Consider the following 10,830-nt stretch of genomic DNA (forward strand, 5'->3'; position numbering starts at 1 on the left):
GTGTCTGTTGTGAGGGGCTTTTAGTATATCGTAGGTGATCCTGACACACTACTCGGACTTTTTTTATAGAGGAGACATGCAGCTCTGTAGACTCAACAGCGCGTGTATAGTTATTGCGTGTCTCACCGAACAAGATGGTCTTGTAATTCGGGAAATAATTCCGCCATGACGACGTCCAATAGAACAAAGAATAGCTGCGTCAGACAGAAGAATTTTTCTTTCCACCGCAGACGGCGAGTAGGAAGTGACACTGACCTGCTTGTTCAGTTCTGGATATTGCAAGGCTTCGAATACCAACTTCGTGCGATGTTCGTACTTCTGTCTTCCTACGAGGCTCGCGAAGATGCCTAAAGATCGCGCGCGAGCTTCAAAATTAGCAGGGAGGAAAAAGGGTAAAATGATCACTTACCGGGTGGAAAGCCAAGCAGGTCATCAAGAGCCTGATCGGCCCGTTCTTTCTGTTGTTTCGTCGTCCTTGTAAATAGCAAGTAAAGCACTCATTTTAATGTCTCTAATGGTAAACGAACCTCGGAGGATCGTCATCGTAAAAGAGAAGATCTAATTGGTTGGAGCAGCTCTTTCTATAGATCCGCAAAAACAGCGAATACAAACCTCTCAGCAAATGAATTATGTCAACGAGGTAGTCTTCACGGAAGACGATTTCCATTTTCCGACACAAATAGCTAAACAGGCGGTCAAAGAAACGACTCGGAAGAGAGATAAGCACCTGTCCAAATAAGCCTCAAGGCTGTTTTGGCCTAAAACGCGAACGCAGCAGACGACGTGATGCAACCAGCGCGGCACTTGATAGACAGTGCGAACTAAAACACCCTACTTTGGTACGTGATCTTTTCTTTCCCCTTCTCGTCTTTACTGAGATACTGCAGCACTTCACCCACACCCGACAGATGGAACGCATCCGATGACAGATCTTCTAAAACGATTGCAACTGCAACAGAACTTTATCAAATTGGGCCGTAGCGTCCTACCTCTAAACCGCTTGTCTTCCCAGTATCTATTTTAGAGAACGCAAGATGGGTTACCACAAAGGCTCGTTATAAGATTTCGCGAAGTTGACGCCTACCTTTCCCCTTCTAGACCGACATCCCTTTCCTCTACGTCAAACGCCTGCGATTCCGATTGGCAGCGGTCAAAGTCCTTGCGCATTTCGGCGACCGCTGCATCCCTTTGCGGCGAAAGTGCGTGTCCACGTCCGCACAACAGCCCCATTACATGTACTTACTCGTGAGGAGGTCGAGCCGTTTCGACGGAGGCGAGAAACGTCTGCAGGAAAGCCTCCAAGTGTTGGCCCTTCTGCAAATAGCATCACAAATCACAAGACGTTATTCAAATCGTAACGAAAGCAAAGTGACGTCGCGTGAAGCAGTAGATTCGCGCACCTCTTTCTTCAGCTTCAGCTTCACCGATTTGAGCATCGTTCCTAGAACGTTGGGAGCGTACGTTCGTCCCTTATTACTCGCGCTCCCCTTATAGGCCACCCCACCTGCTTTATTAGCGACCGCATCCAGCGTAAAAGCGGTTTTTTTCTCGGTATCGGGCGTGAGGAAGCTGTAGAGAAGTTGACTGCCGCTAAGTAACGGATGACTCACCAAACACTGTAGAACGAATGAGAACGAATTACAGAAAAGAATTCCACGAGCGCGTGCCGCGCGCCGGCGACAACTTGCCTTCAAGTATTTCTCCAATTCGGATCGCTTTTTTTCGGCCGTCTCGTCGGACATTCGCAGGAGGAAACCGCGCGACGGAAGCCGAACGTTGAGCTCGTCTAAAAAAATCGGACACCGTATAAAGCCGCTCTCTCTATCGTCTACACGAATCACCGACCGTGAAAGTTCTTCAAGCGAATATCCAAATTTCGAAACTGCTTCCAATCCCTACAGCGTCAAACACAGATGCAAAAACAAAAGATATTCTCTCTCTCTCTCTCGTGTTTTCTTCACCTCTTTACATTCCACGATGACCCAGCGCCTATATTCCAAAAAAATCAAGCGATGCACTATCTATCTCCAGCGAATCTTTATCGAACCTTGCATTGTTGCTATCGTAGGAATGGGCGTCGGCGTCTTCACGACGAGCTTGCAGACGAGTCGCTGCGTGACGACCCCTTTGCTTTCCACTTCGGCCGAACGAATGCGCACGTCCCATTGACTCATATCGTACTCGGGCGTGCTCCCTTCGTCCTCAGCAATGTCGTCGCCGCCACTCGAATCGTCGTCCGATTGAGCCTTATAAGAAAAGAGGAGAAAGTGAGAGAGGAGGAAGAGAGAGTCTTGTACTGGGCGACCAGGCTGACGGCGACGGGCGGAGGAGGAAGAGGCGATTTGCGCGAATTGCTTGAATCCGGTATGTCCGGATCCGGCATTTTTCCTTCTTCTAGGGGAGAAATAAAGAAAAAAACGTTGCGTATAGAGAGGTACGCCGCTTTCGTTTGCACTCCACTGTTGCGATGGTGATCTTGAAAGCGATCCTTAATCTTGATTCCGAGTCGCTTGAAAACGTTTCGATTTTTCACACGCCTCGCGCGAGAAAGAAGAAGAAAACATATACGAAACGAAATTCGAAAATGAAAACGCACCCCTTCGACGACGGCCTCGCGCGAGCGGGCAACCGACTGCCGCACACCATTTCATAATACTTGAAAGCGAAGAAAAAATATAAAAATAAAGAAAGAGAAAAAACCAAAACGGCAGCGTCTCGCCTCGTCGCTTTGATGAAAGAGCGGACAATAGATATTGACGAGCATCCCGTAGACGCGTTCGTACGCTCTAATAAAGGGATCTCTGTATAGTCTCGCGCGTGCGAAACTTAACTTACTTTAGTAGCGGCGTCGACTGCTGCAATTTTCTCAGTCCCTGAACCGAATCGTTCGCGTCCAAAGCATCGACAGCTACGCGACAGAATTATAAGAGTAAAAAAAATTCCAATTGACGATCGAACCCAATTTGAGATCGTTGACGACGCTATCGTCCATGCGAATTTTGTCCCAGGCGGTGGGAGAAAAGTACGTGTCGTAGAGCGTCTTCGCCTGTATCGCACGCACAACGAAAATGTGACTGAAGAGTTGAGGCCGTTTTTCTGTTTCGCGTACCTCCCTCAAGATGTTCTGCGATTCGGTTTCCGATACGTCTGGCTCCATGCATCTCCTATTGAGATCCTCTAAAAACGGTAGAGGGAATAATAACGGAGAGAGAGAGAGAGAGAGCTAGAGAGTGCGCGCGAGCAATCGACGCGACGTTTACCGACGGTGAGACAGAATTGCAAAATATTCACCGTTCCCTCTCCTTTCATGAATTGCATAAAGTGAAACAGGCCGTCAGTCGACGACAGGATTGTCGGAAGTGGATGCCGCAGCGCCTAGGGGAGAAAACAGTGAGTGGAATTCGCGCGAGAACGAGAACGAGAACAAAAACACGGAACCTCACCGAATTGAGTTTGCTTGATCGGGCAAAGGTCGAGAGAATGGGAACCAGCTTGCCCGGCTTCTCGAGCGGTTTGACGGGCTAATGCCGAAAGGGAATTCCACTGACGTAAAAAGGAGCTCCGCTGAGTATTTTCTTTTTACCTTTGCGGGAAGAATCAATTCGATGACGATCTTATTAACAATGTCCTACGATCATATTAGAGAAGATAAAAGTGAGAATCAAATGAACGAGAGAACACCCAGACAAACGAACTGGACTTGAAATGATTCGACAGAGTCTCGACAGCAGCTGACAGGCGGTCAACTCCTCGAGAAAAGCGACGAGACTCCTTTGACCACACCCCCACAGATTACTGAACATCTCGTTGTGCTTTTATAATAGCGTTCGTTTACCTCGACTTGAGCGACGCCGGCGGCAGAACGCGCGGCACGATGACGGCGGCGACGCGACGTAGGTATCGAATCGACGCGTGTTCGCCGCGAACGGCTTCGTGCACGTCGTCGCCGTATTCGCGCAGGACGGCGCCAACGAACGCGGCGCCTCGAAGAGAAGGATCTCGAGAGAGAGAGAGAGAATGAATACATAAAATAAATCTATAACATCTTACTCTTGTCTTTCGCTGCAAAGATGACGTGAAGGTGAGCCATGCCTGCCTGTATCAGTTTCTCGGTCACGACTTTCGGTATATCAATCTGCAAATACAAATACACAAAAAATATATATATATATATATTCTTCTTTCTTTACTTTCTTTGCTCGCTTGACGAAAGAGGCGATGATGAATTGGAGATTGCTTCGAAATTCATCGACGAGTTCCTCGTGATCGTTGATCTGCCTGCAAGATTAGTTTTATATTCAAGCGTCTCCTGTCCTCATTTTATACGTGCGCTACTTACCGATACCACTCGTAAACGAAATCCCGTAAGACCAGTTCAAAAAACTAAAAAAAAAGGAGCTACAATTTCTCGCCACAGTGAATTTGACTTTATCGACTCACTTCCGAAAGAGCTTCTTCGACCGGCAAAGGCACGAGAACGTCATTCCAAGGCTACGTTTTCAAAAAAAATCCATCGAAGAGGCACCACACCCACGCGCTAACGAGATACCTGTAAATCGGAAGTGACTGCTCCTCGTCTAAGGGAAAAAATGACGATAAAAAGGACGTTTAGAATGCCCGTACCGATGCCGCTGGCAATTTTCGTTGCCGCATATGCCGCATCCCGGTGGCAGAGTCGGCTTCATCGGTTCGCGGCGCTTTATCCATATCAGAAAGCTCGGAACGAGCGCTTTCGCTTTCAGAAGGCAATAGGCAGCGCAGCAGCCGCACGCAGTTGTCCAGAGCCAGCGCAGGAGAGCGTGGTGGCTAAGGAAAATGCGATTCGAGGGAAAAACGTCGCCGATCGCGAGTTCCTCACCGCGAAAAGACGATCGAGATGAAAAAAAGTAGAAAAAGACCAACAAAAAGAAAGGGTCTTAGCGATGCAGCGGCCTTCGGATGTCGATTAGCCATTTTCCCATTCGTTGAGAGAGAGAGACGGGACGTGCGTTAGACGAAGCTCGGAATTCCCACACTTTCAAAAAAAATACAACGTAGAGAAAAATTCTTCTCTCGTTTACTGCAAAAATTCTTCCGTCAAAATTTTTCGCGTATCGTCCGGATTCTTCACCGCATGCCCGACAGTTCGCGGGTCCACGTAGATCTCGTGATCGTTTCCACCCTGCGAGAAAAAGAAAACGCGAGTCCAGTTTCGACCCCAAAAATCGCTCTCACTCCCTCTCACCTCAAAGGTCTTGTCGCCGAAAAAGTGGACGGCATCAAAGCCGTCATTAGCGACATGTCGCAAACAGTACGTCTTGTCCCAGCCGATCGGGAAGACGTCAAAGCTAATCTGGCCACCTGTGAAAAATCAAGGAATAATTAAATAAACTAGAAAATCAACTTTGCAACAGAAACCAGACAACCAAACTATTTTTCCTAAAGTGACCTCTCTCTGCCGGAAGGCTCAAAAGAGCCCTCTCAAAAAAAAGTCGGTACCATGCACTGATGTACCGATTGAGAACTTGAGATTAAAGCTCGCAAATTCCTGCTCGAGTGCAGCGACAAACTTCGTTCGAATTCCCGTCTCCTGGGAAGAGATAGGTGGCACAGACATCACAGCGACGGTTCCAGTTCCAACCTTATCATATTCGAAGAAGGCAATTCGCTCCTCCTGGGAGCAATTTCTTCCAATAGGCGACACGTTTAGCATGCCGTTACGGAATTCAATGAACGTTCCTCTTGATTAGAGGAGAGTAGAATGTATATCGTAGGTGCGCTCCAAAATCCCGGAATGACGCACCTCTTGATCGGGATGTCAAGATCTGCGATGTAGTGCAAACAGAAATTGATGAGTCGCTTCAATTTTTCCTCGCCCACGAACGTCTTGATGCTCTGCGAGGTAGAAACGCGAATTATAAAGAAGTCAGTTATAGATCGATAAAATAGAGTCCCTAGCAACTGCACAATGGAAAGAAGATACACTCGCGGCTAAGACGCTGTGCTAACATCAAACAGAAACTAGAGAAATTTCTCTAAGGGCTTCAGGAGCATGAAATCGAATTAGGTATTGTCTTCTCCCCTTTGTGTAGGACTTCTGTTTTATGACTCGCTTAGCCTAGGTATGTGTACTGTACCTCAACTGCGACAAGTTCGCCGTCCTTGTAAGCGACCAGGCCATTTTCGGCGAAGACGTAATCGTACGAGTGTATGGCTGAAGAATGCACTTTTTCGTTATTTCTTTTTATTTCTTTTTTCGATCGACGAACGATCTCACCGTCTTTGCCGCCCATCTGTTCGAGTATTTTCAACAGGTCAGAACCGCCGACGAGGCCGACGGCGTAGCGTTCGCGAACGCTCGCCATGAACGTCTTCATCTCTTGCGAAATGGCCTAGACGCGATTGCATTTGTTTCGTGGTCGACAACTTCTCTTTCTTTCTTTCTTGCAGTCTTTACCTGTCTCGGTGCCGTCAGCGTGCCGTCGACGTCGAAGAGGAGAAGAGTCGACTTCTGCTTTGTCGCCATTTTAGATTGTGCGCGCGCAGCGGCGGAAAAGCGCGGGAGTACGCCTTCGCGTCAGTGACCACTTATCGCCAGAGCCCTAAATAAATCATGCTTATCTCTAAACACGCTGCAATATGTGCAAACGCAAATGCACGCTGCCTGTCTAATTGAATTGCATTGACCTGTTTCGTAGTCTCACTGCCATCATAGCCACTATCGTCATCGTGCAAACCCGTTCATAGCTCATTTAGTCGAGCAGAGTAGATTTGGGGCGAATAAGACTCATTTAATGTAATTTCTACAAACACAAGGCGTCTGAAAATATTGAGGTAGACCGCAGATATTTCACATGCTGAGAGAAATCGCAAATGAAGGCATTTCAGCACACGTCTATCGCGATGGAAAGTACAACCGGAGGGGGGCGAAACTGATCCGCCCGCACACCTAAAAGGCCACCCATTAGACTCACTTCCGCATCAATGTTTACCTGGGGAAACGATTTAGTGGTGAGGGGATGGAACGAGGATAATTAGTGCCAACCTCATTAGGGAGCTCCGCGGACCCATTATAAGGCCGACACGGCAGCTGAGCTCGTTATTCGGAGTCCGTCTTACCGCCAGGCAGTTTCCTCTGTCATCCACATATCATCGCTAGTCACATCATTCATGGCGACCGATCGTCGAAGTCCGTCAACAAATTTCATGATGGCAAGCATTCTCAGTTCGTCGACGTCGAGTCTTGCCGACTCGTTGCGCGACGAGACGCCATCGCCGCTGAGCCGAACGCACATCATTAGCAGCAGCGAGCAAAATCTTTCCGAATCACGAATCCTCTTCCCCTCCTCCTCCTCCTCCTCGTCGTCGTCGACGTCGTTATTCGTCGCAAATACTGCTGTAACCGCTGTTGGCGACAGCAGCTCCGTAGCGGACATCACTGCCGCTGTCGGTAAGATGCGCACGAATCGACACAAGAAGCCGCGCACGACTTTTTCCGACGAGCAATTGCACGAACTCGAGCAGAAATTCGCGCGCAACAAGTACCTGTCGGCAAAGGAACGCCAGCGAATGGCGGAAGTGCTCGGGCTGACCGACTCGCAGGTGAAGACGTGGTTTCAAAATCGGCGCATGAAATTGAAGAGGCAGCTCGAAAGCATTGGCTGTCAATCACCAAGCGCCGAGTGGCGCGACGAAAGATTCTATTGCGGCGGACTTTCCTATAGTCCGACGAGAGCGTCGTTGCCATCATCGGTTGGGGACATCCGGAGAACAGCGATCATTCCTCCCGCCATGACGGCAGCGGCGATTCCTCCCGTTACGGCGGCGCTCCCCAGCCCCGCCGTTCCTATGTTCAGTTTCATGCATTATCAACGACCGCCCGCTGTTGTTCCCAGCGGCTTTCACAAAGGACTCGTTGCATGCCATCCATCATTCAAAGCAGCGTCGGTTCCCTATTCTCGGTACATGACCTACGACCCTTCGTCCGCTGCGTCGTCACCGTCTTGTGTGGCAGTTCAACATTCAATGTGCAAGTGAGCGACACTCTTTATAGTGCAGTGTGCATGTCGTTGTGTTGATCGCGTTTCGTAGTTATCCTAATGGTAGTAATTTTGACTCAATGGACGGCCCGTGCGTGACCCATTTGTTCATTGCATTTGTAAATCATATTAAAAAATAAAAATTGCCTTCAATATTTAAACAATTGAATATCACACCTTTAAGGTGCAATATTTAATTTTTTAACATAAATATTGCACCTTCAAGGTGTGATATTCAATTCTGTTACATAATAAAAATTGAAAATTGCACCTCAAAAGGTGTGATTCTCAATTATACTACGGATTGAAAATTGAAAATTGCGCCTCAAAAATGCAAAATTCAATTTTGAATAGAGCTTCGTTTTCTCATGATATCATTTAGATAAGAATTGAGTGTTAAAAGGTGATAATTTGTATAAGATACGCCCTAGGCACTGATGCTAATTACCCGAGGACTTTCTGCAGCCCTTTACCGCAGCGTATTCGCAGTTTAGGCCTGCAAGCTGCAATATTAGCCTTGTATCCAGATCCTTCACGCCCGACTAGTCTTTAATTGGCCTCTGAGCTGCAGAAAAGCGGAATGACATACTAGTCGGACGCAGAGTGTCTAGGCAAGAGCTACTGCAGAATTTGTAGGAGATATGTTGCAATGGTACAGCGCAATGGCAGTTGTTAGCTTGCAGTTGCGTTGAGACGAATTCTGAGTTCTAAGATTATTCCTTTTTCAAAATATTATTTGTTCTAAAGCCTAGAGGCTACTTCTTCCTTTCAGGGGGCTACCCTCAGATACAAGTCTGCCCTTTTTTCACTCATAATATAGCCTAAACAGCCGCTTTTCGCGCAGAAGCGTGCGCTAAGTTTGCACGACTGGTTAGCACCTCAAGACTTGCTAACGTTTGCCTGAGGTTGTGAAGTCACTATATTAGATCGGGACTATTCTAGACAGCAACGCCCAATGATGCAAGGTGCTTGCGCAGTAGCAAACGAAGTTAGGATAGGAAACCGCCCCTGACAACGAACGCTGTAACGTAATTAGCAATTTTCAGCGTAGTTTGTACGCCGTTACAGCAACATATACACTGATGCAAATTATTGCGTATTGATTAGGATGCTCTGTCTTACCCAGTCGTCTGGTAAAAACAGCCAAATAACTTTGTTCTAATATAGTCCTGTTCTAAAATACTGTCTTCTAAGGCGACACTATTTTAGAAAAGGGTTTATTTTAGAACAACCTCTTTTCCAGTGCAGAAGCATATCAAGAGTCATACTTTTCACCGACCTATAGATGCCCTGCATATGGCCTGCGTGTATTGCAGTGTACCGAGTGTGTTCTAATATAGTGACAGTTCCTTCCAAGGAGACACTATTTTAGAACAGAGCTTATTTTAGAACAAACTATTTTCTAGCATATCAAGAGCCATACCTGTGATAGATACCGTACATGGCCTGCGTGTATAACGGTATAAGTCTGTTTGACGAAGTAGCATACTGGTTACTATAAAGCATTTACTGTTGACGTGAGAACGTCAACTTTGCATGCATGAGTTGTCGTCGACTTTTAGGATTACTTAATATTTGATTCCTAAGTAGATACTGTTTCTACTTGCATAATGAAAGAAAGAGATTTCTATATTCCGTCAGTCTGTTCCAAAAAGCCAGGTGCATGGCCTGTTCGAGAATAGTATGATTTCCAAAGAGTATTTTACAACGATATGAAACAGTCTGTGGACAGGTACGGTATGATATATGCCTCTGCACTGGAAAAGAGGTTGTTCTAAAATAAACCCTGTTCTAAAATAGCGTCGCCTTAGAAGACAGTATTTTAGAACAGGGCTATATTAGAACAAAGTTATTTGGCTGTTTTTACCAGACGACTGGGTAAGACAGAGCATCCTACGCAATAATTTGCATCAGTGTATATGTTGCTGTAACGGCGTACAAACTACGCTGAAAATTGCTAATTACGTTACAGCGTTCGTTGTCAGGGGCGGTTTCCTATCCTAACTTCGTTTGCTACTGCGCAAGCACCTTGCATCATTGGGCGTTACTGTTCTAGAATAGTCCCGATCTAATATAGTGACTTCACAGCTACAGAGGTGCAATATTCAACTTTCATGCCCATACCAAAATAGACCTAAAAATGCTTCACAAAGCCACAATCTAGATTGACTCGTTTGTACATGTATAACTCCTTTAGGGTCCAATATAGGAATGAAATGAACGTTTGAGTCGCGCGGTTCGGAGGCGTTTCTCAAGCAGAGACTTACCAGCGGGCAGGTCTTCTTCCCATCGCGTTCTTTCGAGTATCGCAGAGGCGACGATGACCAAGAAAACGACGGATGATACACTTCTTAGAAACGCATGCGCAGTTGCATCGATAAGCATGCGCAGTTCGATTTGCAGGAATGCTCCCAATTTCATTGAGAAAAATCGGATGACATCGGTGACATCGCATTCGAACGACCGAATTAGTCCCACTTTGAAAGACAATCATTTCATTGAACATGGAAATTCGTTTCGCCGCTACTGTCCGACACGAATCGCGCCCATTTTCCATCGCGATTCTAATCGTTATACATTTCTGAACACAATCATGCTAGCAGCGCAAACGTTTCAAAGCGTCGAGATCGAAGCCAATTGGCAACTTTCGCTTCTCGACGTGATTTTCTTCTCAATTTACCTCTTTGAACTTATTCTCAAATTCTACGCGTGGCGACTGCGCTATTTCAAGAACAGCTGGAATACGTTTGACTTTCTCGTCGTTCTTGCAAGCACCAACAAGCACCGTCGACTTTTGATCAATCTCGTCGTG

The 10,830-nt window shown here is 46.8% G+C and overlaps 2 protein-coding genes and 1 long non-coding RNA gene across 5 annotated transcripts; all 3 read right to left on the minus strand.

Annotated features, from left to right (window-relative positions):
* Positions 1-3: 3 nt before the first annotated feature.
* Positions 4-5,017, minus strand: LOC136199995 (sorting nexin-14-like). 2 transcript variants are annotated; one of them, XM_065990317.1, is made up of 35 exons: positions 4,859-5,017; positions 4,624-4,806; positions 4,550-4,577; positions 4,441-4,491; positions 4,340-4,383; positions 4,191-4,278; positions 4,051-4,135; positions 3,836-3,998; positions 3,696-3,771; positions 3,584-3,628; positions 3,444-3,521; positions 3,261-3,375; positions 3,110-3,177; positions 2,959-3,046; positions 2,836-2,908; positions 2,720-2,786; positions 2,597-2,655; positions 2,461-2,537; positions 2,306-2,394; positions 2,048-2,246; positions 1,962-1,989; positions 1,846-1,895; positions 1,689-1,786; positions 1,505-1,616; positions 1,401-1,441; positions 1,244-1,314; positions 1,085-1,186; positions 990-1,015; positions 875-931; positions 728-821; positions 613-683; positions 528-558; positions 410-474; positions 256-347; positions 4-194 (listed from the first exon to the last, which is right to left on the minus strand). In XM_065990317.1, exons 1-35 carry the CDS (start codon positions 4,951-4,953, stop codon positions 123-125), a joined length of 2,781 nt encoding a protein of 926 aa, XP_065846389.1. In that variant the 5' UTR covers positions 4,954-5,017; the 3' UTR covers positions 4-122. The 2 variants fall into 2 exon arrangements, with proteins under 2 accessions (XP_065846389.1, XP_065846388.1); XM_065990316.1 differs by having other exon boundaries at positions 875-934; positions 4,859-5,016.
* On the minus strand, positions 4,990-6,523 carry LOC136200003 (uncharacterized). Its single transcript, XM_065990332.1, has 8 exons — positions 6,437-6,523; positions 6,257-6,371; positions 6,117-6,193; positions 5,783-5,874; positions 5,621-5,720; positions 5,494-5,569; positions 5,225-5,340; positions 4,990-5,161 (listed from the first exon to the last, which is right to left on the minus strand). The coding sequence occupies exons 1-8, from the start codon at positions 6,503-6,505 to the stop codon at positions 5,057-5,059; spliced, it is 750 nt and encodes a 249-aa protein (XP_065846404.1). The 5' UTR covers positions 6,506-6,523; the 3' UTR covers positions 4,990-5,056.
* A 125-nt stretch (positions 6,524-6,648) lies between these two features.
* LOC136200005 (uncharacterized) lies at positions 6,649-10,829 on the minus strand. Of its 2 annotated transcripts, none has more exons than XR_010673273.1 (3): positions 10,286-10,829; positions 7,025-8,725; positions 6,649-6,971 (listed from the first exon to the last, which is right to left on the minus strand). It is a non-coding gene; the product is annotated as an uncharacterized lncRNA (long non-coding RNA). The 2 variants fall into 2 exon arrangements; XR_010673274.1 differs by having other exon boundaries at positions 6,649-6,928; positions 6,972-8,725.
* Between the last annotated feature and the right edge of the window lies 1 nt (position 10,830).

The sequence above is a fragment of the Oscarella lobularis genome, chromosome 2 (genome assembly GCF_947507565.1).
Source record: "Oscarella lobularis chromosome 2, ooOscLobu1.1, whole genome shotgun sequence".
Classification (NCBI taxonomy): Eukaryota; Metazoa; Porifera; class Homoscleromorpha; order Homosclerophorida; family Oscarellidae; genus Oscarella; species Oscarella lobularis.